At 46.5% G+C, this 26,449-nt stretch overlaps 1 protein-coding gene across 1 annotated transcript in view; it reads left to right on the top strand.

Moving 5' to 3' along the window:
- CADM4 (cell adhesion molecule 4) overlaps window positions 1–26,449 on the top strand; it is a 92,211-nt gene continuing 65,762 nt past the window's right edge. The window contains exon 1 of the mRNA XM_053451391.1: window positions 1–107. Within this exon, the coding sequence (XP_053307366.1) occupies window positions 38–107 (70 nt within the window). The 5' untranslated portion in view covers window positions 1–37. The remainder of the gene's footprint in view (window positions 108–26,449) is intronic.

Genomic DNA, 26,449 nt, shown 5'->3' on the forward strand with positions numbered 1-26,449 from the left:
CAGACAGGAGACAGCAGTAGGAAGGCAGTTCCTCGCTATGGCTTCTCTATACACTCTGCATGGCTGCTTTGTCCTGGGGATATTTCTGCTCTACACGGCGGGGAAAGGTAAGGTCACCCTGTCACCAGCGCGGGACATCTGTCTCTTTCGTATTCTCCCACAGCGTGCGCTCTATGCAGTGTGTGTGTCTCTGTATTAGCACAATGCTCTCTCTCTACAGCATCCTAGAGTATACTGGGTATAGCGCTCTTAAATCCTGGTACAGCTCTCTGTACCTTGTCCCCCCTCCCCTCAGGTCCATGTACCCTGTTGCCCCCCCTCCCCTCAGGTCCATGTACCCTGTTGCCCCCCCTCTCTTCAGGTCCATGTACCCTGTTGCCCCCCCTCCCCTCAGGTCCATGTTACCCTGTTGCCCCCCCCCAGGTCCATGTGTCTGCATACGTCTTCTCCCTAAGGTTCCCCTCAACCTCTTGTGCTGCTGCAACCCCCCCCCCCGGTTGTAGCTGCGGGGCGCTGCAGTTTGCACCCCGAATTGAAATAGTTAATGGATTTGGTACCAGAACTGCTCGTCGGGTCCGAGCTGCTGCGCCACGGGGAAGACGGCCGAGAGGATAATCCGTAAGGAATGGCTTTTTCCAGATGATGTTAAACAAAGAGACGCGTGTTTAAGGGGAAGAATCTTTTGCTGATAGAATGACTCCCCTCGCCCCCCCTCTTTTATTGTTCTGTGATTTGATGCATTGGCAATCAATGAGTTAACTCTGTAATTGAGGAGAAGTTGCCCCTATGCCAGCTCCCCGGAGAGGCTGCTCCTTGTTGAGAAAACGCGGCTTTATGATAGGGGGGGTCCATCTGCAATCTCTGTCCGGCGAGGCAGGCAGTGTCACCCACAAGCTCCCCGTGGTGTGTGAATGAGCGGTGTCTTGCGGTGCTGTGTGTGTGTGTGAATGAGCGGTGCTGTGTATGTATGTGTGTGTGTGTGTGTGTGTGTGTGTGTGTGTGTGAATGAGCGGTGCTGTGTATGTATGTATGTGTGTGTGTGTGTGTGTGTGTGTGAATGAGCGGTGCTGTGTATGTATGTGTGTGTGTGTGTTTTACCGTCACCCGGTGTGACTGCGGGCGCAGGGAATGACTACATGAAATGAGGGAGCTGAGATTTCCGGACCCGAATCTGTCCCCTGGAGCTGACGCTCTGATGCCGCTCTGCCGGTGACTCGGTGGCAGCGGTAGGTTGGACTCCTCTGCTCCTCCGATCCGTTGCGATGTCGCTCCTGCTCCTTGTAATTAAAAGTAACGTCACGCGTTTTATTCTTCTTCTCGTTAAATGGGAGGGTAAGGGTTAATTATCTGTAGAGGCAGCGCTACCCCTTCTGCTTCCCCCTTTTTCAGGACAATAAGACCCCGTACCCCCCCATGCCCTCTGACTCTGATATTACCCAGGATAACTGCCCTTTAGTGTTATGGGTCACCACTGAAATACCCTTAAACAGAGCGAAATGCATCTAGTTTCTACTTGCGGCAAGAAAGGGGTTAATGAAAATTCCCATGTTTTATTCCACTCGCTGCTGCGTTATCTCAGACCGCCGTGATGATAATAAGGGTGCCGTGTTTACTTGTGATGCGTGGTAGATCAGCGGATCCCAGCAGAGGTGGTAGGGGATATGTTTGGCTTTCGCTGGTGGGTTTGGGAGTCTGGTTGTAGCCCCTGCGGCTCCTCTGCGTGTGAATGAAGACGTAACGCCGGGGGATCGGGGATGTGGCCTCTCGCTGTCGCTGCCAATATGTCCCTGTCCTTATTGAATGAGCCGCGTTCCCTCCTTTGCCTGCGCATGTCGCTCCTCTAATGAGACCACCTTAGTCCTTCCGTTATTATTCGATTATTCTATTGCCACATCTGTCCGTCCAGCTGCCGCCTCTCCAGATTTATTTATTATTGCATATGAGGTAGTTGACGCACAGAGCAGCAGCTCAGCCAAGGTGGCAGCAGTTATTGTTGTGGAAATAGTCAAGTTTGTATTTGCTTGCTGAGTTTGGCAACTGATGATTATTGGTCTCCTGGAGCCGGTCGGATGGTGGGTTTTTTTCCCTCTTCTTTTGTTGTCCTGTAACTCCCAGCACTCTCAGCCAATACGCAGTTGTTTACCCAATGGCTGCCTGTTTACTAAAAAGACTGATATCAGTCGTTAGACTCGTCTTAGATTCAGGAGCCGTACCCCTATCCCATGCATGTTTAATACCCTCACTGTATTACCCTCTACCACCTCTGCTGGGAGGCGGCTTTGCTTATCCAACACCCTCTCAGCTCGTTCTGTTTGCTTTGGAAGGCACACAATGACATCATGTTCTCTTCAGTGTGACAACGCAGGCAGCCCCGCATTATTCCTCAATCTGCACCCACTCGCTGACTGCTGGGAGAGAAACACGACGGCGCCTCCCGGGTCTCACTTTCCAGGAATCGTAGAAACACGCAGAGGATTAACCAACGGAACCGACCGGCGGATCGGCCCCCATCCGGCCCTCGTCTAGTCGCCCGCTTCTCCTGCTGTAAAGACTCAAACCTTAATCAGTTGTTGGTCTCGTCTTAGATTCAGGAGCCGTATGTCTACCCCATGCATGTTTAATACCCTCACTGTATTACCCTCTACCACCTCTGCTGGGAGGCCGTTCCACTTATCTACCACCCTCTCTGTGAAGTCAAAGGCCCGGGGATTCCGTGTCCTAAATACAAATGAGTGTCTATAACGAGCCGCTCGGGGACGGCTTCTCTTTTGAAGCTGCTCCTTTCACTCCTTGTTTTGTAAGAAGTTCTGAAGCCCTCGGGGGGGTAGATGATCGGGGAGCGCCTTCTGGAAAGGTGGGTTAGAGGGCCGGGCCGGGGCCGGCCAGCGACTCCCTCGAAGTATTGTGTGTTTTGGGAGCGGCAGTTTAATGTCATCGGGAATTACACGAACCGAGGCGTCAAACGGGTGAAAAGTTTGTAAACAATCTGCGCCACGTCGGTCTCCTGCTGATACCGAAACAGAGTGGCAAAAATGTTGCTTTTGTTTTCTCGGCATGCAAAATATTTTAACTCTTTACATCCTGAAAGGGGCAGTTTAATGTCTCTGATGCGCGTTGAACTGCCCCAACCCTCTGCGAGTGACTTAGTCTATTCTTCAGCCACAGTCATAAAAAATAATGCCCCTGAGGTAGAAGCTGCAGCTCTGTGGCTCCTCCCATCCTCTGCAATCTGCTGATTCCTGCCCCTGATTGGCTGCTTGAAGCAACCAATCACTGGAAAGAAAGCTCTCTCATTGAACTCGATGGGAGCTGACTGGGTGGGGGGTAGAATATAGAGTGGGGGGCGAGGGGTAAATGGGGGGGGTTTCTGCATTCATTTGCAAAAGCACCCCCACGAGCATGTTGAGGGGCCGCGCCGAGTTGTGTTGGCTGGAGTGTCTCTCCAAGGCGTTGACTTGCAGGCGGGGAGGTATTGCGTAAGAACACGCGCCGCTCCTGCGCCGACACGCCGAGACCCGACTCTGGGGTAATTACCAGCCGAGCGGAACAAAACCATCTAACCCCCCGCAAACTGCTCTGCTCCTATACCCCTTCCATGCCCTTAACTCATGGGGGCGAAGTATGGATCAAAACGGCAACCGTGATACTAAAAAGAGTGAATTACTGTCGCATATCGTTATGAGAGGGGGTAGATAAGTCTCCCAGCAGAGGTGGTAGAGGGTAATACAGTGAGGGTATTAAACATGCATGGGATAGACATACGGCTCCTGAATCTAAGACGAGACCAACGACTGATTAAAGTTTGAGTCTTTACAGACGGGGGCCGAGAGGGGCCGATCTGCCGGCGGGTTCTGTTATCGCTGACGGCGTCCGGAGTCAAATATTATTTTGCGGCAAACAGAGCTCTGATTGCATTAATATACAATAAGGCACTCAAACACGGGGCGCCGTCAAGTGGTCGCGTGATTAGCGAATGCGCGGCCCCTGCGAGGTATCGAGGGCCCCGTCTGCGAGGGGTTTTTGGATCGGGGCTCTGCGCATGGATGAATCTGCTACTCGCGGTTCTGCAACGTTTGTAGCAGCGGCTTGAAGGACGGATGATGGGAGTTGAAGTTATGATTATTCATATATATATATATATATATATAGCTCTGTCACATGCCATAGCGCCGTACCACCGCTGCCTGTTAACCCTTTCCTGGTTCACTGAGGCCTTTGGCTGTTAAAGTGTTAAAAGGATCTCTAAATCTTTAGTTTCTATGCCTTAAAGACACTTTCGGGTTTTACGAGGGTCCTATCACCCCCCCCCATTAACACCTCTCTGTACCTGTTCTGACACCCCCTCCATTATACTTACAACTCCTTTAATAGGGCTTAACAAATACAAATTATTCCTCCCCGGACTTCAAAGGCTTTTTTTTTCTTTTCTTTTTTTTTTTCCCCCTCCGCGTTATTTTCTTCTGCTCTTTTCCGAGATCCCTCCAGCAAGCGAGAGGAGATTGGCCGCCAATTACCGTCTCTCCGCGGCTCCCGATCGCAGCAATTACAGTCCTGTAACTGTGATTACAAATTTACAGAGAGAGGGGATGTGAAGAAGAAAAAAAAAAAAAAAACGTTCTCTCTGACGCTGCAGCGGCTCGGGTTTATACATTATACAAGCTGAAGAGGTTACTGTACCTTTTGCTTTACTGAGAGGGTGGTGGATAGGTGGAACAGCCTCCCAGCAGAGGTGGTAGAGGCTAATACAGTGAGGGGAAGACTATGGTTTGAGGCTTTACAGCAGGATGACCATAAAGAATGTGGCGCTACCACTTCTGCGGGGCGGCCGTTCCACTAAGGTATGACTAACTACATATATGCTATGCTTAAAAGGCGTCCATCATCCCCGTGGCTTTTTTCTTAAAAGCGGAGGAACTGCTGGGCGACAGCGGCTTTCGCTAATCCCCGGCCAGCAGCGGCCGACCATGCGCAGCCGGGCTGTGTAGAGTTAATGGATTGCAGGTTAACCCTTCACATGCTGGCGGGATGCAAAGCATTCAAGGAGTCAATAGATTGTAAGCTCCTCTTCCCCTGCTGCTATGCCAGTTTTTTTTTTTTGTTTGTTTTTTTTTTTTTTTTTTTTTTTTTTTACCAAATCCTATGTGTCTGTAATAATTTTGCTTTAATAATTTTTTTTATGTGTTAAATTCTTATAATATTATTGTAATGTTTTTTTATTGCATTTAAATAATGATTAGGGTTAATAATAATAGCATAGTATTATGCGTAATAATAATAATTTTACCTTTTTTATGCTTAAATTGAGTTACGAGCCTCAATCAGTGGACTGCCCCCCCCTGCTGTTGGGGATGTTTGATCGCCATGGTGATGCTTTTGTTTATCTTGTTTGTTTATTTTCCCCAATTGTCAATCTTTCTGCTTATTTTTTTTCTATTTTTTTTTTTTTTAACTCGACTCCGCGGATTAGAGAGGAAAATAAGGGGCCAGATGAAATCTAGCGTTGGAGTCCAACTCCCACCACCACCAGCCAGCCTTCGCTGAGTACTTTAGCCCCCCCCATAGTTGGTTTTCCCCATGATTTATTTGATATGGAATTAAGCACCCGCTGTCACTCCAGCTGTTTTGGGATCATAACTCCCATCACCCCCATTGCATTAAACCATTAATAACCGGTAGATGCGGTGTCTTTTTGTTTTTCCTCCCCTGTACACAGCATATACATCGATTTCCTCGCTCATCCAGAGGGCATCTCAATGTCTCGGCCGATCTCCTGGGTTCTTGTGTCTCCTCTGCTGTCTCTCTGTCGGCTGCTGTCTCTTTCATGCTTTTCCTAGCTCTCTGAATCTCTAACGCTTTCTCCCCCCCCCCATTTTTATTCTATCTCCGCGGTGACGCTTGACTCGGCTCAAATTAGCGAATCAAAGCTGTCGGGGAAGGTTAAGCGGCGGCGAGGCCGGCGAGTTGGTGCCCCTCGTCTCCGGTGTTTCTGTTTGAGTTCGGATTTCCTTGTGAAATTCTTTCCGCGGCTCCCACCTCTGCCGCTCCGGCCGCCTTATCGTGGCCAGCAGATGCCTCGTGTGAAATTACATTTCCACAAATCAATAGCCGGATCCCTGATACCGCCGCAGCACGGCGACGGCGCACGGCACGGACCCTGCCAAGTGTGCTACAGAACCCGACCGAATCCCACAATACATCTCCATGCGCACCCCGGGAGATTATCTGCTGCGTCTCCCACCTCCTCAACCTACCTTAATCAGTCGTTGGTCTCGTCTTAGATTCAGGAGCCGTACCCCTATCCCAAGCATGTTTAATACCCTCACTGTATTACCCTCTACCACTTCTGCTGGGAGGCTGTTCCGCTTATCTACCGCCCTCTCGGTAAAGTAAAACCTCCTTACATTAGATCTAAGCCTCTGACCCTCTTGTTCTGACGCTAACGTTCTTCATGCTTTATCCGCTGTGCACTGAATTATCCCACAACATCTGTGCAGGTCTTGAGGACTGCCATTCTCATCATCCATGATCATTTTTCTCCATATCCCTGGAGTTTCCTCACATTGTGTCTCCTGCACATTCCCTTCATGCTATTTGCTCTGCGAGTTCTCTTGACTGCATAGCTCAGTGTTCCCCCCAGGGCTGCTCAGTGTCCCCCCAGGGCTGCTCAGCATTCCCACGAGCTGGAGACGTCTCGGCTGGTTCGGTCCTGGTTCTGACACGACACAAGTCACGGTTTTTCGGCTTACCTTCCCCTGCTCCGCACTCACAAGATGTTAATCCCCGTTACTCTGCGCCCATGAGCTCATGGCCTGCTTTTTTATTGCATCCTTTTACACGCTTTCTTGCGCTGTCCCGGAAAACTCAGATCCTTGTACGCGGTGGCAGGGCCGTAGAGAGCGTTTGTAAGATCGCGTATGTGTAAGAGCAGTTTAGGTATTTGTGTGTTTGTAAACGTGTGTGTGTGTGTGTGTAAGTGTAAAGGCAGGGGTGGGTAAGGGCACTGTATGTGTATATGTGTGTTAATGGGCTGGTGTGTGTAAAGGCAGTGTGTGTGTATTTATGGGCAGTGTATGTGCATATGCATGTTAATGGGCAGGTGTGTGTAAGGGTAGTGCATGTGTGTGGGTGTATAAAGGCAGCATGTGTGTGTGTGTGTAAAGGCAGTGTATGTGTATATATGTGTGTTAATGGGCAGGTGTGTGTAAGGGCAGTGCGTATGGGCTGGTGTGTGTAAAGGCAGTGTATGTGTATATGTGTGTTTATGTGCATATGTAGGGGTGTGTAAGGGCAGTGTGTGTAAAGGCAGCATGTGTATGTGTGTTAATGGGCAGGTGTGTGTAAGGGCAGTGCGTATGGGCTGGTGTGTGTAAAGGCAGTGTATGTGTATATGTGTGTTTATGTGCATATGTAGGGGTGTGTAAAGGCAGCATGTATGGGCATCTTATTTTTACTCCATTTATTTCCTTTTTGTTCCCTCTTTAGAAAACCCACCGTGGGTCTCCATTAACCCCGTGAGAACCACAGGCTTCTGGGAATCACCGTTAAAAAAACAAAAACTACTTCCCTCTGCGGCTTTTGTTGTCTGACCGGCGTACCTTCAATGTGTAAAAATATAAGAAACCCCCTCCAAAAAACCTGGAACATCTTGTGTTTTTTATACCTTTTTAAATTCAAGGTAGTGTCATGTAGTCCGCAGTCGTAGACAAAATAAATTGCAGGGTTTGTTCGTTTTAAAGGTTTTATTGATCGGAAATCGGTGTACGTAGGGACTCATTCCGTCTCTGTAAGAACCATCTCTTTGCCTCTCCATCACAGAGCAAACACCCTTAGGTGCTGCCCGGGGACCTCGGTGGCCCAATTGAGTTTGCCAGCTCTTTTTTTCTTTTTTTCTCTTCTGAAAGAAATAGATCAATAAAATAAGGAATTCTCTGCAATGTAATCTGGTTACTGCGATAAAAAGGCTGGCTGGAGTTTTTTCTTCCCTGAGTAGGAAGAAGTAGATAAGAATTGTGAACTGCGCAGCAAGAAAGATACAAATCTGCTTATTAAGTGTAGACTCACAGATGCGTAACTTTACATTTTATTTTGTTACGTTGTATGATTCTGTGGAAGTGTCGGCCGACATTGTCATATCATACCTCCCAAGTGTCCCTGTTTACTTTGGCCAGTTCCTAGTGGGACTGAAGTCCCCCCTTGTCCCTCTTTCTTTCCCTCCTTGTCCCTCTTTCTTTCCCCCTTATCCCTCTTTCTTTCCCTCCTTGTCCCTCTTTCTTTCCCTCCTTGTCCCTCTTTCTTTCCCTCCTTGTCCCTCTTTCTTTCCCTCCTTGTCCCTCTTTCTTTCCCTCCTTGTCCCTCTTTCTTTCCCTCCTTGTCCCTCTTTCTTTCTCCCCTTGTCCCTCTTTCTTTCCCCCCTTGTCTCTTCCTTTTCTAGGAGGGCAGAATGTTTGCTGGTATGAGGGTATCGCAGGGTTCTACTGCCCTAAAAGACCCGATAATGTGTAAAGAAATAGCAAGAAGTGAATTGAATAAAGCCCCACCGTCTTAGGAAATAGGGAAATGTGTCTCTGTAACAGGACTGTCCCCTGGAAGTTAGGACATCTTGTTACCCTAACTTCTTCTTTTTTCTTCTTCTTGAGATCCAGGCCCATCAGCGCAGAAGCTGCCAAATACACTTGGGCTAAAAGAACGAAAACATGGTGACCCTTTAACCCCCTGCTGGGCAGTTCAGGACAGATTGCCCGGGATAAGCCTGAGGCTTTAACGTCTCGAGGCAGGAGCTGCCGGCGATGCGACTCGTCTGTGATGGTTATTTGAAAGGACGTTTTCCAACCGGCCCAACTAGGTAGAGCTTTTCCCCCCAGACGACCTCTCGTGATACGCAAGAAGGGAAGCTGAGGCTGTCTGTGGCACTCAGGATTAATAGGCTCACCCAGAACATGCGCAGGGTGACGGGCTCGGAAACCACTACTATAAAAATGAGCAGAAATCTTAGAATTTAGGAAGTCAACGCAGAGTAGTGAAGGGGTGAACCTCCCAGAGCGTCTTCAGGGTGAAGATAAGTCGCATCGTATAACATTTATCAGTAGATCAAATCTACAGAGCTGCAACTCTCATCAACCTCAGCTGAGCCACAACTGTGTTTCTCGGCCCCTTTTTCTGGAAAGTTTTACGTAGTCATTTCAGATAATGCGGGGAGGGATTTAATGGGGTAATTGGAGGAGTTGCCCCCGGTGCTTTTGGGACAATGGTTTCCATTATCATGGAAGCGGATGTAATTGAGGAATAATATCGGGTGTTGTGTATCTATCGCGCGTTACGGCTTTTCGGGAACAGTCGGAGGCTTCTTCTGGAAGTGGAAGACTCGGTAATGGAGCCTCACCCGGATTTATGTTTAAATGCCCTGAGACATCCCTTATTATATCATCATCCCTCCCCTCTCTACCTGTTGTGACTTGAATCTGTCTTGATGGAAGAACAACTTTGTAACTTTTTTGATATTATTCATAATAAATATATAAATAAATATATATATTATAAATACAACCGAGTAACACATTTAGAAGAATAAGGTTTTGCATTTGTATAAACGAAACGCACAATTGTGACTTCGAGGTTCTTAGCGCAACACTCGTACACGGCCAGCCTTCTGAGGAGCGAGAAAGAAAGGGAAAGAGGGACGGAGAGAAGGATTTAAGTACCCGAGAAGGACTGGCCAAGCTAAAGTGGGACAGTTGGGAAGTATATCTATCTTTCCGTCTCTCTCTGTGATCGTCTATTTATCTTTTGGAATTCAGGCTCATAGATCTATAGTGTATCTGGCAGCCGAGGAGTTAAGTATCTCATTTCATTCGCTTGGCTTGTGATCCCAAAACTCTCCAGCCGAGCACAGAGAGGAGGAGGTCTGTTTGTCTTGCTCCTCTACCTCCGCTCTCAGTAATGTCTCATTTACATAGTAATTAACCCTCTGCCGCCCGGATCACTTTCCGGCTCATTCTATGGTTCGTTAAGTTATGGAAAGATAGATCTAGTCGGGTTTGGAATAACATCAAAGTGTCGATGAAGGAGTTAACACAGAGACTCGCATGATGGGGGTTAAAACACTTCACATTTTATATTTAAATTTTTGTTTGTAAGAAACGCAGAAACAAAGAATTTGATGGTACGTAAAAAACACAATTTAGCAGAATGTATTAAAACTGCCCCCCCAGCATAATTATTTTTACCAATTTATGACACTTAGAGGGTTAATACATAGATAGGGACAGAACAACAAAACCAATTGGCCCATCTAGTAGTCTCTCTTGCCCTTTGGATGGTTAGCAAAACCCACCAGGCTGATATTCTGGATGTGCCTTTGGACCTTGAAGAAGAGGTGTGGAGCCAACTGAGATGCGTCTTTGGACCTTGGAGAAGAAGGATGGGTTGAGATGGCTCTCGGAAGGTTCCTTGCTAGAAGTTTCTGTCCTTGGGATAACTTGCGCTAACGCTGAGGCTTTCTTCTGAGTAGGGTCCCGCTTTATGTCTAGTATATTACGTCTTTAGGTCTCTTTTGTAGAAAGGCTCAGTTCTGCTGGTCATTTCTGGTCACCAGGATGCCCTCAGAGTCTCTGGCACCGACAGAGTTAGTTTGAGAGCTGCCAGCGTGTGGGCTCACAATGGAGGATCTTGGCCATAAACTCTGCGTAAGGGCTGAATTCCCCAGTTTTTTGGTATGCAGGGCAGGCGCCATCTCACCCTACCGCCAATTCTCGCATTCCACTTCCCCCAACAAAGACTTCTCAACAAGACTCATCAGCTGCTCCTCGGGATCCGGCATTTCTCTGGACAATAACAAAAATGAAATGAATAACAGTCCATTTTCGGTTAAAAACCACTCTTTGTCCTTCTTGTAATCGAATCCCTGTCCCAGTCTAGCGCAGAATAAGCAGATGGGTAGCCGCCTTTGCCTGTACCCTGGCACCTGTCTGCGGTACACCTGTCAACAGGTCACCGATACAGAAATATCTATCCGGGCTCTCTCGTTGCAGTCTCGTCTCTTCCACCGACAGCCGGATCGCGAGCTAGTACTGATCCTTATTGCCAAAATATAATGTGTTTGTGGTGAAATAACTTTTTGTAGGTGGGTGGAATCAGACTTAACGATGAATCGAAATTGACTGTATCTATTATAACATTTGAAACCTCCTCCTGATGGTCCTTTTTGAATGTTCTCTGGATTTCTCCTTCTGTCGAGTACGTAGTGCGTGACTGTCCCGACTCCGTTGTGTCAAACAGGGACTGCCATAAAGGCCATTTTCCCCCAGAATGTTAAACAATTTTAGGCATTTTGCCGGTAGCGTCGCACCAGGGCTAGACCGAGAAGGCTAGGTGGACCTCAACAAAAGGCCAATGGCCGCCAAATGACGTACATCCAGCCACCGGCTGGACACGCCTGGCCACGTTTAACCTTTTTAATGCGGTTGGTGGCTGGACCTGATCTGCCATTGGAGCAGCTAGGTATAGGGTACTGTTGGTCAGCGGTCCGCCGATGGGCCAGATGGGAAGTCCAGATCTGTTATTGGGTTCCCCCCACAAACCTTCCACTGTCTTTGCAGCTCAACCTCCCCAGCACTGAAGACGTTAAGAAGTTTGCTTTCTTCCTTCTCTTACCGTGCTGAACTAAACCTGCTGATTTAAACCGTTTCCAGCACCAAATAGACCGAGTAAGAGGTAGATGTCCCCCCAGGCGATGCTCTTGGAGCTCGGCCAAAGCAGAGCGTTCCCAAACGTCCCGACGTCGTTTCTGATCCACAGGAATGCCGCGTTCAAAGGTTGAGATCCCTTCTCCACTGGAAGGGAAGCCACCGGGCTCCATGTTCCGTGTCTTCGAGTGATTAGACATCAGTTTATTGTTTCTGATCAGATGCCGGTTATTGAGAAGGACTCGCCGTCGTGGCTGAAAACTCCCGTTCCCAGCTAAAAAATGTAATTGCGGAATCGCGGCCAAAAATCGAGTTTAAACAAATCCGTATATAAATCTTAAGAACGCGTAACTTCGCCGGTGTTCTCTTTCTTTCCTTTTTGTAATTGAGAACAAAGCCATTTCGTTTTTTTGGAGCGAGCTAATTATTTACTATCGTTTTTTCATTACGCGCTATATTTGTAGTTATTAATGTGAGTTTGGAAATGTTAATGGGCGTCCGGCCCAGCCGCCGCGCGGACTCGCCAGCCAGACCCAAACACGGGGCAACCTTTAAAACCCAGAATAAATATTATTTTAAAAGCGGCCCTTTCTGCTCGGCGTGTAATGGTTTCAGTGTATGTACGTGCGCGTGGTATAGCTATTAACCCCTTGGGCGGTTCCTAAACCCCTTGAAAACAATGCATTTTTGAGCCCATAGATGTACGGGCTCTGTCATAAAGGGGTTAAAGGGGTGGTTTAATGGCACCTCCACTGTAGAAGAATGCTTATCCCTCTGAATACTTTAATTTACATACATCCCAAAAAAATAAAGCCATTACCTGATTTAGAAGCTGCAGCCTTGCTGCTGAGGCTGCCCTCTTCTGCAGTGGTTTGATCGTTCTTGCCACTGATTGGCTGCCTGAAGCAGCCAATCGGTGGCAGGCGAGCATCCCCAATGCGTAGCTGTCCTATGCATTAAAGTCCATGTGATGGATGGAGCGCCCCTTTTTGGATTTACGCAATGTAAGAATGCGCTCGTATCCCACGTTGGGATCAAAACAGAAAGCAGAGGCCAGCATTTTGTGGCTACATTAAGTAAAAAAAAAAAAAGACTTTTTGTGCCGTCAGTGGGCATCCCGGGCTTTTGGGAATTCCGTACATGCGCTGGGCGTTGGAATGGACTGCAGCGTTTATGGTGTGGGGATGGTGGGTGTTCTTTGTATAGTCAAAGGGTCCTCAAAGAAACTCTGCATAGTTAGCATTTTTGTTTTATCCGATTCCTGGTTTATTATCTAAAATAATGGTGGCCATGGTGTACTAAATGCCTCGTTATCCCGCGGCTGACGTCCCTATGCGTTGACACGCTTATTTACCTCTTGATTCCCGTACTCCACGTTAAAGGTTTCTTCGAGTGCTTTCGGCTTCCTGCCGGTTATCCGAGTGAAGGATCTGTAATTTAACGCAGATCGGATTATTCCTAACGAGGCGTCGGAGGAAAACAAACTCATCCGTTCTGCGTAGTTCCTTAAATGCTGTCGGCTCCACGGACGGGCGGCGTTTTTACGGATGTGTCACACGTTTGAGTAACCGGTGGCTTCAGAAGACCTGTTTTGGGTTAAATCTCCTCGTAATCCAGTCCCTGGTTCTTGACTCTTCTCTTGGCCGGTTGTCTTATGATCTGGTAGAAGAGAATCGAGAGATATCAACGATTGGGGTTGTGGATAGAGGTATTGAGTTATGACATCATAGCCCGATGACCTTGGCCACCATGAGGATGACTGGTCTATGCTATTTGATTTCATAAATTGATCCTTCTGTTGAAGAAGACCAACAATTCATAGGTTCCTCGACCAAACCCTGGGTTCATCCGAGAAGAACGGAGCCGACCCGATTCCCCCCCGAGCGCGGTGACCATGGGGTATCTAGAAATTGTGGCATTGAGGCCTCGCGCTCCTGCGTAACCAGCCAAGAAAAATCGTGAATATTACTCCGTCTCAAGGACCCTGCAGGGTTTAATATGAAGAAGCGTTGGAAGCCGCAGGAAATTCACATATTTGCTTGGTAACGACCTTGAGGTCCTTCTGCATTTCTCTTCTGCAGGATTTGTTATTGCGATCGTATATTTATACATAGAGATGGAACGCCACGGATCGTTCCGGATTAGGGTTACCACATGTCTCGTTTTAAGTGGAGAAATCTAGAAAATCCATAAAACCTTCACTGCCCTGCATAATTATTTTTTATATATATATAATTTTTAACATTTATTTACGGATCCCCGATTTAAAAGGAAATCCTGGCCGTCCTACATAAACCTGCCATGAACCCTAGTTTAGCTTTGTATTTCAGGGGTTAAAAAAACAAAAAAAGGGGTTAGCAATGATTTGCAGTTGCGTGATTTTTACCACAGTCGTAAAGTGAAACCGTGCAGCCTTGCCAAGTGCGTTTCGCGAATATGATGTCATAGGTGTGGTTTTTTTTTTTTTGGTTTTTTTTTTTTGTTGTAAGGGCAATCATTTTAATTGTATCGAAGGGGATTTTCATAACGTTGTTGTCAGCGTTGTCGCCGGCGCTTTCTCTGGGAATGAAGTTAAAGGACGGAGCTGAATGGAGGTTATTCATTGGCGGCCGCTGAGCTGTTTGTGGATAGTAACCCTGACGCTACTGGATTGTTTCGATCCCACGCTACTCAAGTTGGGTCTGGGTTGTTGTTTGCGGGATTATACCAGCAGATCGTATTATTACGCTGGTTTTCCGGAAGCGGAGGGGTTAAGGACGGGGTCTTTCGGGGTGATGGCGGCCCAGCGCATGTTTGCTCTCCAGGGAATGTATGAATTGTCGGCATTGCTGAGTGTGTGGGTTCGGTCCTGGAATCCCGGCCACGCGGAGAACATGCTCCTGCCGTGTCGGTATGGGTGTAGCCGAGAGCGTCCCGCTGTTTGAATGTGTGTTGTTAGCACGGTGTGAGGTCTGGCTTGAGGCTTCACACACCTTTTTGGCATAGAAAGACTTTATTAATTGGGCGAGATGAACGTTTGCCGGCGGCCCGTTGTCGGAATGGCTCTCGCTGTCGGGGCTCGGGCCAGAAGAAGACGATTCATCACCTTTTGTTTACCCTGAAGCACCATCTTTGAATTTAGAAGGGAAGCGCGCTCCGTCTACCGTACGTCGAGCGGCCAACGGTGTCCTGTAGAATTAATATACGGCCCGGACAGGGAAAGACAGGAGGCTGACGGGAGAAGGTCACATCTTATGAGATACCTGCCAAACAGACGGGACGCCGCTACGGCCGATCTAATCTCTCTTCCATTCCCATAGCGACAGGCGGAAGCTCCAGGCCCGTTCCGTACGATGCGATGTGACACACGCACGGCCAAGATGTGGATCATTGAACGTGTCCCTTAGAATATGGCTTGACGCGGTGACACGGGGGGAAAAGAGACGTGCAGTTCATGGAGTCTGTCTCTCCCAATAAAGCGCTGCGTTGAGAGAGAGCGAAACCGACGCCATGTTATGCTCGTACCGGGGTTCCGAAGTGACACCGCGGGGATACCCATAGAATCCCACCCCGCTATTCTATATCTTCTGGATCGCAGAATATCACACGACCGAGTAATTAGCCTCCTCGCATCTCCGTCTGCGCTGAAATGCCAGATACTTTGGGATCTCATATGCTGCTGACAGATGGGCTTTGTTTTACACTTATGAGGATAATTTTCACCAATTAAGAAGCAAGAAAAGAGATTTCGTTGATGGGGAAAACCGGGTGCGGCGGCGGCGCCCATCATTTTTTAACAAAGGGATCCAGTTCTTAGCAAATTCAGTGAGGTTGGGCAAATATAACTCCGATTACCCCCAGCCAGCCTCGGGGTAGCGATGGAAAAAAAAAAAAGTCTCTTATTTTTGAATGATCGGTAAAACGGGCATATTAACCCTCTCCAGGTGCTCCACCTTTTTAAGGACACGTGGCCCCGAGCGGAGGTTAACTATGGAGGCCGCGCCAACCTCATCCTATATCCGACCTTTACGTCTGATGTGAGCACTCCAATCGTTAATAGAAGTAAGGAAATATTTTTAAAGGACTGTGCTTCCTAAACAGGGACACTTGGGAGGTGTAGCTCCTCTGTACTAATCGCATCACATACCCTTCACCCTTTAACTCTCCGGAACTAATTGCGCCACGGGTCTGATGCGCGCAGAATAACGGTATTGAGTATCTCTCAAACCAGTCACCGTGGAACAAGGTTATTCCGCTTTCCGCAGTCGCGCACACGCAGGGAGTCCGACGCAGAATAACAGATTAACAGCTCGACAACTAAACACCGTACAATAAAGACAAAAGGTCTAGTTTCTTATGCGCTTCCCTCTTTATTTATTTTATCCAATCGCATTTTTTAGCACTAAGAAGGAAACGGTGACCGGTGGATCGCTGTAAGGACGGCCAGTAGCCTCTCTGGTGTCCCAGTCATCCCAGTCGTCTCCTGGGCTCCTTCTTCTAGGCATTGCCCGGGGCCAGTAAACGCAGGCTCTCGGACAAAGCAGTTCCTTATGGCAAGCTCCTGGCTCGGAAGAGGTTAATGCTGCAATATGCAATATTCCTGTCAACGCTGTCTTTGTCCTCTCTGCCTGAAACCGCGGAATCGGCCCTGACCGTGATTTTCAGAGAGCCCGCAGAGTATTGACATTCTGCCTATTCTAACTATTAACCAGGTTTCCTTTTTTAAAACCCATTCCGCCCGCCGCACAAAATGCACCAAACCCGGGAAATGCATGGATTAATGCGTTTGTTGGGTTGCCTTTGCTGGTGGACCCATCATCGGGTGATCGACCTGATCCTTTAGGATTCCAAGTCGCAGTCTGTTTTGTTGACCCCCTTCAGTCCTGCAACATTAGGCGCGTGGTGAGGTTGATGAACCGGCGGCGGATGGCTGGAGTACTGCGTGTGAGCCTCTCAGCCTCTCGCAGATGGACCTCGATGCAAAATATTGGAGATGGGTGAGGAACGCAGGACCTTGAAAAATAACCCTCATTACGTCCAAAAGCGGGAGGAAGAAAAATAAACCAACGAAGGAGGGAGAGAGGAACGAGAGGGATTTGGGATGGCATTAAAGAGTAGAGCGGAGACGATATGATTAAAGTTAAAAGCCAAGGATGCCGCGCTTCAACCGCGTCGGTGGAAGCTGGGAATTTGCCAGGGCTACATGTAAAGCCAGTGGGTGCCCAATCTTCTTCTTCTTCTTCTTCTTCTTCTTCTTCTTCTTCTGGGACTATACTCCCTGAAGGGGTCTGTAGCCCCCTTCCCTCTCTGGTAATGGGCTGGACCTTCTTGGTCCCCCTTCCCGAAGAGGAGGGAGTAGGACTTGCCCAATTCTTGATACCCCCGACAATGAGGGCAGATGGAAAAGTAGGGTCTTCAAGCGAGTGTCTCATCCATACTCTCGCCTCCGGTGCCCATAAAGCTTTTCTAACCCATTTTAAACTATTTTAGTTTATAGATTTTTCTTCCTCAAGATTTCCATCTGCCCGTCTACCGCGTTCTTCCAAAGTGGCTGACGTTGCCGTGGGAAGTTGCGGGAACCGTAGAAAAGCCGTAACGCGTTTTGCCCCGGAGCTGTTCTCGTTATAAGTAGAACATTGTCAATGCCGATATCTTGCACCTTCCTTCACTACGGCTTGTGTGGAGGGCAAGTCTCGCGATGCTCCGGGCTGGTGGGAATTACAGTCTGCGCACAGCGGTTGGCGATCTCTTCCTTTCGTTTTCTATCTCCTCTGTGCTTCGTGTATTATTTTCCTGGCGCTTGCGTCCATGACTCCATCCATCTAGAACCCTCCACATCCATCCTCATTTCTTTTGTCTCTCCCTCGCTTTGTAACTTGCCGTGTATCGCTCCTCTCTCTGGGACACACAATCTGTCATTCTACGGGACTCGAGTAAACAGCCTTTAGCCGGCTCGCCGCAGCTGTACACTTTCGTTATTAATGATCACATCAACGTCTAGACTGGAAACAAAATGGGATGGAACTGTATCCGGCCAAACTTAACTGACGGCCATATGTACGTATGTAACTCCACCAAACCATGACCTTGGCGTGACTCTCAAGGCTTTCAACTCCACTCTTGGATGGCGAGCGTTTGTGCCGCGCTCATGGACCTCGTTCGGCCGCATCCACATAGCTCGATCCGTTTAAATGCTCCCCATCCTACACCTTCTCAGCTACTCTCTCGCGCGCTGTCTACTGCGCTCTGAACGTTCTGAAACTGTTGAATAAACCGAGCGCCGCGCGTATGTTATTCTGGATGGTTTTGCAAACAGATACTTAACGAAATGAAACTCCTGACTGTGACAGACGGTACCTTAAACTTGAGTCTCTACGTGCGCCAGATGGCGAGCAGAACCAGGTATCACTTCATGCCACAATGGTGCGTATCAGATTCTTTGTGGACTCGCGCTAATTGGCTGCTTCTTAGAAACAAAATATCTAAACTATGTTCCAAAAAATATATATATTGTGACGGATTTAAGGAGTAGGACGCAGCCTTCAGGCGGAATCATTGAGTTGTGTTGGTTCCGCCTTAAGAATCCAAGGTTTCCTTCAGAAATATGACCGATGTTGGCCCGTTATTCCCTGGTACAACGCTGCAGCTTATACATTTATCGTAATATATGCTTTGTCCGGCTCCCTACCCTTGGTTGGCTTCATACATATAAAATAAGTGTGTGACGGAGGTCACCTTTTACAACGGCTTCCAAGAATCCGTGAGAGCGATGAGGAACGGGGCGTTGGAGACCTTATTGGTAGAAGACCAAAAGCTTATGATCGCACGCGCATAGATCGGCATATTGTACACTTCAGGGGAATTTTATGAAAAATTAAATGCAGAAAAAAAAAGGAATTCAAAACTAAAATTGTTGCCAAAATTGTACTAAAAATAATATAATTATAATAAAAAAATAAATAAATCCCACCGCTGCCACCAGTATGGACATGGTTTTTATAAATGTACCCGCCGCAATTCCAAATAAATTCCGTTGGTTGCCAACTTGTTTTTGATTCATGCTCAAGCCTTGATATCATTTTTTTTTGTGTGTCTTCTGCTTTTTCTAATACCCATAATTCCTTGCGATGCCAGGGTATTTGTGTCTATACCAATTATCCCGCAGCCCTGGAGGTACCAGGCTCCTCAGTCTGCCAGCCCCTCCTGCGGCGCCAGTGGATGAGCGATTGAATTTCTGGAGAATGGGGCTGAATTCAGGGTACAATTGGAGCTGATTGCAGCTGCTTATTCCACGGCGGACTCTGTAATTCCTGCCAGGTGCTCGGGCTTCGACGGAATAAGAGAAATGAAGACATTGAGGGAGGATAACGGGCTGCTTGGAGAGGAGGAGGAGGATGGGTCAGTAATGGCGTTACATTAAAACAGAAACTACGTAACCCTTTTGAGTTTGCAAATGTTCTCTTTAAATTATGCAACGTTGCACGTGTGCCAACGCGTTTCGGATCTTAAATGGATATTAACAGATTTCGGCCCCCATCCAATCTGCCCGCTTCAAACCTTAATCAGTCATCGGTCTCATCTTAGATTCAGGAGCCGTATGTCTATCCCATGCATGTTTAAATCCCCTGACTGTATTACCCTCTACCACCTCTGCTGGGAGACTGTTCCACTTATCTACCCTCTCTGGCCAGATCGTCCGACTGCATTGTTGGTATTTCTCGATGTTACATTTCACATACGTCTCAGGCATATACAATCACTGGTGTAATAAAGCTCCTAATATATAGTATATATGTTTTTAAAATATATATATATATACTAGTCCCCAGCGCATGCCTTTATATTCTGCCGTCTGTTATTGTTTTTATTTCTTTTTGCGGTAACTAGTTTTCCCCAATCTGTTCATCATACTTCACATAATTATTATGCCGAATGTTCTTTTGAAACTTTTTAGAACCGAATCAACTATCATCGCTGTACAATTCTCTTCTTGTGAGAATTCTCTTTTTCTTTTTTTTTTTTTTTTTTTTGCCCCCCGACCTTTCTCCCATCTGCCCTTGTAACCAGGGCCGACCCAAGACATAATGCCGTCTGGAGCGAAGTTTAAAATGACGCCCCCCCCATGCCGATGCCGGGGGGGGCGGCATTTTTAAACTTCGCCGACGCCATTATTCGATGCTAATGAAGTCCGTTTCCCCATAGACTTGCATTGGTCACAGAGTCCAACTGGTCAATTAAGACTGAGCCATTCTATTGTTTCCCATAGCCAGCTGCCTAAAAACATTATATTATGGAACTGTTTCAATAAAAGAAAACAGAGCGATATTTCTAAAATCTGATTCTAGGAATAATTTTTTTAAAAAAAAATAATAGCAGGACTTCCCTGTTAAAGCGATACGATTTGTTCGGCAGAGCTAGGAATCCGAGTAGCTCTTTTGTGACACTGCGGGGTAATAATTCTCATTCTAGTTTCTGTTTGCCGTTCTCCTGGCTTCGGGGTCTTCCAAGCTCTGGAAAAAAAAAAGACATTTCCATCCCTGATTGTAGCATTCATTTTTCATAAACGTCTCGTAGGGGTGATTACTTCAGCGCGCGACTATATTTGAGTCGGAATAAAAAATAGCTGGTTCTCCTCGATTGAAGGGATTTCGCTCCGGGTTAAATTATAAAAGCAACCATTTTATCCCAGTCAATAAAGAAAAGGTCCCGAACTGCAGAACGCGTCCATCTCTCCACCTAAACACACGCTTGGTGATGTAGCAGACAGCCCGAGACCCCGAGACCGCGATTTAATGCGTATTCTGAGACTTTCTGATCTTTGAGAAATGGAATTTATCGTCGTTCCTTTCTTGAAGGACCCGAAGAAACGTCTGATATGTAACGGACGCGTCTATATTTACAAAGAGAGCGTGTCGGAATCCATTATGAAATGCGTTGGGCCGCGTTTCCTGTCCTCCGATATGTTTGTTTAAGGTTTATGCAGATACCTTTTGTCTGGATCCTGTTTACCGAGCCTAATAACATATTTGCTTTCTGTTTTTAACCCGTCGATTGACTCCCTTCAGTCTGAAAATGCTGGTTATGGTCTCCATTTCCAGTTGGCTGCGCCCGTAACGTGCATACATAGCTTCTCGTTCTATTTCTTGGAGAAATGATGTCGTAGAATGATCTTTTTAGTTAAAACCAGCACACGACTTCCCATTCTTTGATTCTGTAAACATGATGGCTGAGGGTCAGGCGGCAACGTTGCTCATGGTGGACTCTTACTGGGGACTGTGGTGGACAATTTAATGATGTTCTATGGACCTTCACAACCCTTGCCTCTGACACCATTGCTTATCCCTCTTGATGACCAGTCAAGGACTTCAGTCTACAACGTGGTGGTTTCCACCTACTTGTTTCTCCTTTGGTTCTTTCCATTTTTTTTATAATTATGCCCCAAATCTTCAGACATTCTACATGGCAATGTCTGACCAAATCCAAGTATAAGTCTAGAACTTTATTCTTGACTACCACTACCTTTCCTTTTAATATTCCTTGTTTCTTAATTTAGGATCACGTAGGCCTACTAACTACTTGGCTCATTAGCGGAACCAGTTTGAGAATCCGCTCTTCTTGTCGTGACTTTGCCCAAGGCTCTCCCGGCCGTTATAACCCTTCGCTGCCGTTCTATCGTCTTTCAAATAACGCAGAGCGGAGAGCTGCCATGTGTCGTCTAATGCGCATGAAGGATTTTTGTTGCCACCAATTAATGATCATTATCATAAAATCATGTAGAACACCGAAAACAAGTTTTGTTTTTTGTGTTTTATCCCTTTGTCTCTTTCATAATAAATGAATATGACTATCTTCGCTCCGCTGGCCCACAGATCCCAGCCTTTGAAGTTGGCGTGTTTCTTCTAAGGAGCTTCTAATACTTCCTCGGCTTCCTTCACGGTTTCGGTTCTTATCCTGGATTCCCCTGGGGTCTTTTCATTCTTCATGGATTTTAGTGCTGTTACTTCCAGAACAATACGTTTTGTCTCCTTGGTATCTTCTCGTTTTGCTTCTCTGCTCAATTATTCCTCGTCTTGCCTACAATATTGTATAGTGTTTTGTAGAAGTCAACTGGCTCTTCCCTTCACAGTTGTGTCCTCTTTATTATGGATCCATATATGCTTGGAAAAACTTTCCCAATATAATTTTTGTGGGTTTTTTTTTACCCAATAACCGAATATTTTATGTTTTTTTTTTTTTTGTTGTTGTTTGTTTTTTGTATTTATGGTCATTATTTCTGGTAGATCTTCACTACATAACCCTGTGTGTCCCTTGATTTTTCTTCATTCAGTGCATCTCCATGTTTTGGATTTTTCTAGTGTTCTGATTCTGTGCTTTATTTCTTAATTTTTGTCCCCCCCCCCCAAACTGCTTTCCACATTGCTATTTTCTTAGTTTTATATTCCGTTTTCTCAATTTTTCCCCCTGTGCTTCCAGCTATAATCTTTTTATGAGTTTTTCATAATTGTTTGCTTTAATATTCTCGCGCAACCCAAGCATGCTAAAAGGCATTTTCATCCGGAGTCTAGCAGAAATAACCCGTCTCCCGTATCTTTGTATGGTGTGTGTACAGCTTGCGTGTCGCGAGCCGGGACTGAGTGGGAAAAGTTGTTTGTTAAATTGGAATTGCAGCCAATAGGAGATGGAATCTTTGTTGTGCGCTTTCCATTGGCTTAACTGTAACGATGACGGAATTCATTGTATTAGAATCGAACATTATGAGGACACCACAAGGGCGATCCCAACGTCCCCTCCTTGTTAATGGAGGCCAATTGGTGCTTGGGTCTTCTGAAGGCTATGAAGACTTGGCCGTTGGCTTTTGATGGCGTAGTCCTCAACCTTAAACTGTTTTAGACCCTTTAAGCTATAGCTACGAGGATTAAAGGAAAATCAATTTTGACCAAGTCTCCACTAGGATCTGGTTTGTGTTCTTGGGATTGGTAGACCACCATTGAGTCATGGATCTCTCTCTACTATTTAATGGCTAGCCATCAGTATTACTGTATATAGTGCTGGGGGGCTATCACTGTATACAATCCTGGGGGGTTGTTGCTGTATACAGTGCTGGGGGGCTATCACTGTATACAGTCCTGGGGGGTTGTTGCTGTATACAGTGCTGGGGGGCTATCACTGTATACAGTCCTGGGGGGGTTGTTGCTGTATACAGTGCTGGGGGGCTATCACTGTATACAGTCCTGGGGGGGTTGTTGCTGTATACAGTGCTGCGGGGCTATCACTGTATACAGTCCTGGGGGGTTGTTGCTGTATACAGTGCTGGGGGGACTATCACTGTATACAGTCCTGGGGGGTTGTTGCTGTATACAGTGCTGGGGGGCTATCACTGTATACAGTCCTGGGGGGTTGTTGCTATATACAGTGCTGGGGGGCTATCACTGTATACAGTCCTGGGGGGGTTGTTGCTGTATACAGTGCTGGGGGGCTATCACTGTATACAGTCCTGGGGGGTTGTTGCTGTATGCGGCGCTGAGGTTATGGCCAAGGAGAAAAATATTTCCACGGGACTTCTCCTTTCACATCCTTACAACATTTGTAGCATCAGCCAGTTTCCCATTTCCCATTCTGCTCTATATTTCACCCGTTTTAGTAAATGATTACTTCTCCTCCGCTCTAAACGTCTGCATTAGCTACACCTTTTAACCCCTTCATTTAGGACGGTATGCTTGGGTTCTTCTCCATTTGATTAGTATGAAGTTAACCCATTGGGGTGAGGGATGTTGAAAGGCCGCGGATAATCCTCGAGGAATATCAATCAGTCCGTATTCCCAACGGCCTGGCGCTAGGCTCTGGGAATGACGGCGGAGAGAGGAGGGAGAGAAAGGACGGCGCATGCAGATTAAGGCAGAGCGGGGTTATTAACAATTAGACTTTTGGAATTAGACATTTGGATTAGAAAAAGCAATATGCACAGGAATTAGCCGCAGAAAATGACGTCCTTCAAGTCCGTAACAGTATTTTTAGTTTCTTCCAATTAATAATAGAGGTTGGGCAGAAGCCGTTAGCGCGGGAAGCGATGAGAACGAGTACAGGATCCTGGATTGTATTTTGCATAAAGATCTCGTGTGAGATATTTCGCTCGGTCATGGGAGGTGAAGGATTATTGCTTCGCTGAAACTGAGATTTGTATGAGATGTTCTTGAATATTTTATTTGCGCATTAGAACTTTTTTTTCCCCGTTTTCTTCTCCAAGACCTCATGCTGGTTGTTGCTTCTTACAATCTTATTTACAGTCCAATAAAAAAAATGTAACAAATAACTGTGACATTAAAATGTAATTGTAGCAAAATACATAAACATAACTATTTAAGTTGCATTTTTTTTCCCTAAAATGTTTCAGCCAAAAATGTTACTTTCATAAGAAAATATATATTTTTCGATGTAGCTCAATATTTACAATTTTTTTTCCCCAAATATTCAAATGGGTGCAAAATATTTAGCTGGTGAGCAGCTAAATACATGTTTAAAGAGAAAAAAAAACCCAATATATTTACCAATAATAATAAAACTTCTTAATAACCACCAAACCATTAACATGTTATAATACACAGACCATTTTTTATTTCACTTTAATTAAATTTTTTTATTAGTTTTATTTATATTATTTTTATATTATTTATTTATATTATTTTTAAATAATTTCTTTTAAATCATTTTATTAAGAGATTTTTATTTCACAAAATATGTATTTATTTTGTGAAATAAATATATGTATACGAACAGTGTTAACTATTTTGGGACTGGGTTGTTTCTTTTCGTGTTCCGACGCCAGAAGCGATGCGTTCTCTTCTATGGTGTAAGCGTGAGTGTGTGGACGGGCTGTGGATAAATGCTTGTGTTGTATCTGCGTTCCTTGATAGCATCCATTGTGGAGTTTATAAAGCGCTAACATTCAGCAGAGATCTGGAAGAGAGTTCCGTTTCCCATCCCCCATCTATATGCGTGCAGAATACATTATGTGCCCGGGAGTTTGCAAGGGGCTAATCGGGCTGAGTGACATCTTCATAAAGCCCGGAGTGGAGGATGGATCAGATGGCAGGGGGAAGACGTGGTTCCCTCTCTGTCTTCCTTTATTCCCGCTAATCCCCGTGAGCAGCGGGGGAGAGAGAGACGCTTTTTATAGCGATGATCTGCCGTGCTGACATTGTGGGGTCATGCGCAGCCAGAGACACAATCCGCTAGTTCCTGCCTGTGTATGACACTAGGATGTCGTGACTTCTGTATTGCTTCTTGTTTTGTGATCAGAGAGACAGTTGGGGGGGGGTAAATAGGGCACCATTTTGTTTGACTTGTTGCTGTTGGATAAGGGCTCCCTCCTCTCTATGGACCTTGGGCCGTAGGAAATCCCCATATCTCTCAGCTGAAGGTTTTCCCGGCTGTCCTGTTTGGTCTGAGCTTACCTGTCCGGCAGGTGCCATGTTTCATGTCTTACATAGCAGGGGATCTCTTATCTCTCTCCTCTGTCTGTTGGTGTTGACTCTCTCTAATATTTTTCCTAGAGGTGATGTGTCCCGGCTCGTCGTATACTCATTATTCAGCATGCCGGCCGTCGATCTCCATGGTTCTTCCATTGCCCAGGTTGCCCTCTGTTGTGTCTTAATGTCTTCAGCCTTCTTCCGCTGTTGGGTTCTTCTTTAGCCGACATCTTATTAAATCCATCCTGATAATTCCTCTATACCCTGGATTATCTGTCCCCCCCCTGCGCATGACGTGTAATAATTTGGAATAATTAGCAAACCTTCTGCATCTCTCCTCTCTGCACCCTTCCTCCTTTTGATCTCTTTGTTCGAAGCATAACTCCATTTTGGCACGGAAAGGGTGGAAGTCCGTAGCTTTGCCTGGACTTCGAATCTGGCGTCAAGGTCTTTTGAGTTAAGTGTATAAGCTGCCAGCCGTAATGTGCGGTTACAGATCTCCGCTGCATTATTGATGCCGCTTTTTAGTGGTGAAACATCTCTTTTTACCGGCTCCTTGCCGCGCGCTCTGTGGGAAGCCCGGGCTGTAACCGCACTTATAGATCTCGCTCACCCAGGGGCTCACCTCTCCGCAAATTTAACAGGACACCCAATTCAGTGGTTAAGCAAGTGATTATGGCTACCGTTTAATCTTGAAGCAAAAAAAAAAGAATATTTTTTTGTATAATCCAATTCATGACCTTCAGAGCTCACAATCCTGATTGCTCCGACACGGCTACTCTGCAGATTTAACCCCTCGTGTCATCTAGAGAGGAGAAATTCTCCCAAGTTGCTCGGCCAGCCTTGTTTACTGGAAATGGAAGTCGTTAAGGCCGGTGTGCCAGAGATTCCACATCCAGGTTGTTTTGAAAGACTTGTTGGCTCCTCCACCGGTGCCCTCGGGAAGCCATAGTGGTGATAGGACAAATGAGCGTTAGAACGGTGGTGTTCCACAGCGGTTGAAGGGACTTTATACCCGATTACATGCTCTCTACTAACTTAATGGGGTTGTCTGTGGTTTCTGGGACACAGACAAACTCCACGGCCCATTGTACAGCAGGCAAGGTACTTTAGCTCTGGTGAAACCACTTGCACACAATGGTCTACACGGATCTCGATTGCAAAACAGAGCCTTAAAATTCCCTGATTTTAGAAGCACTGGAGGCGTTCTTGGTATAAGGGAGCTTTGGGGAACTTTGTGAGCCAACACAATGCCGGTCAACCAAGCTTAGAGACTCCCTGGTGGTAGAGCGTCGTGGCCGGCTGTCCACCTGACCCTGGAGA

Source organism: Spea bombifrons, chromosome 12 (genome assembly GCF_027358695.1).
Source record: "Spea bombifrons isolate aSpeBom1 chromosome 12, aSpeBom1.2.pri, whole genome shotgun sequence".
In the NCBI taxonomy this organism is placed as follows: domain Eukaryota; kingdom Metazoa; phylum Chordata; class Amphibia; order Anura; family Pelobatidae; genus Spea; species Spea bombifrons.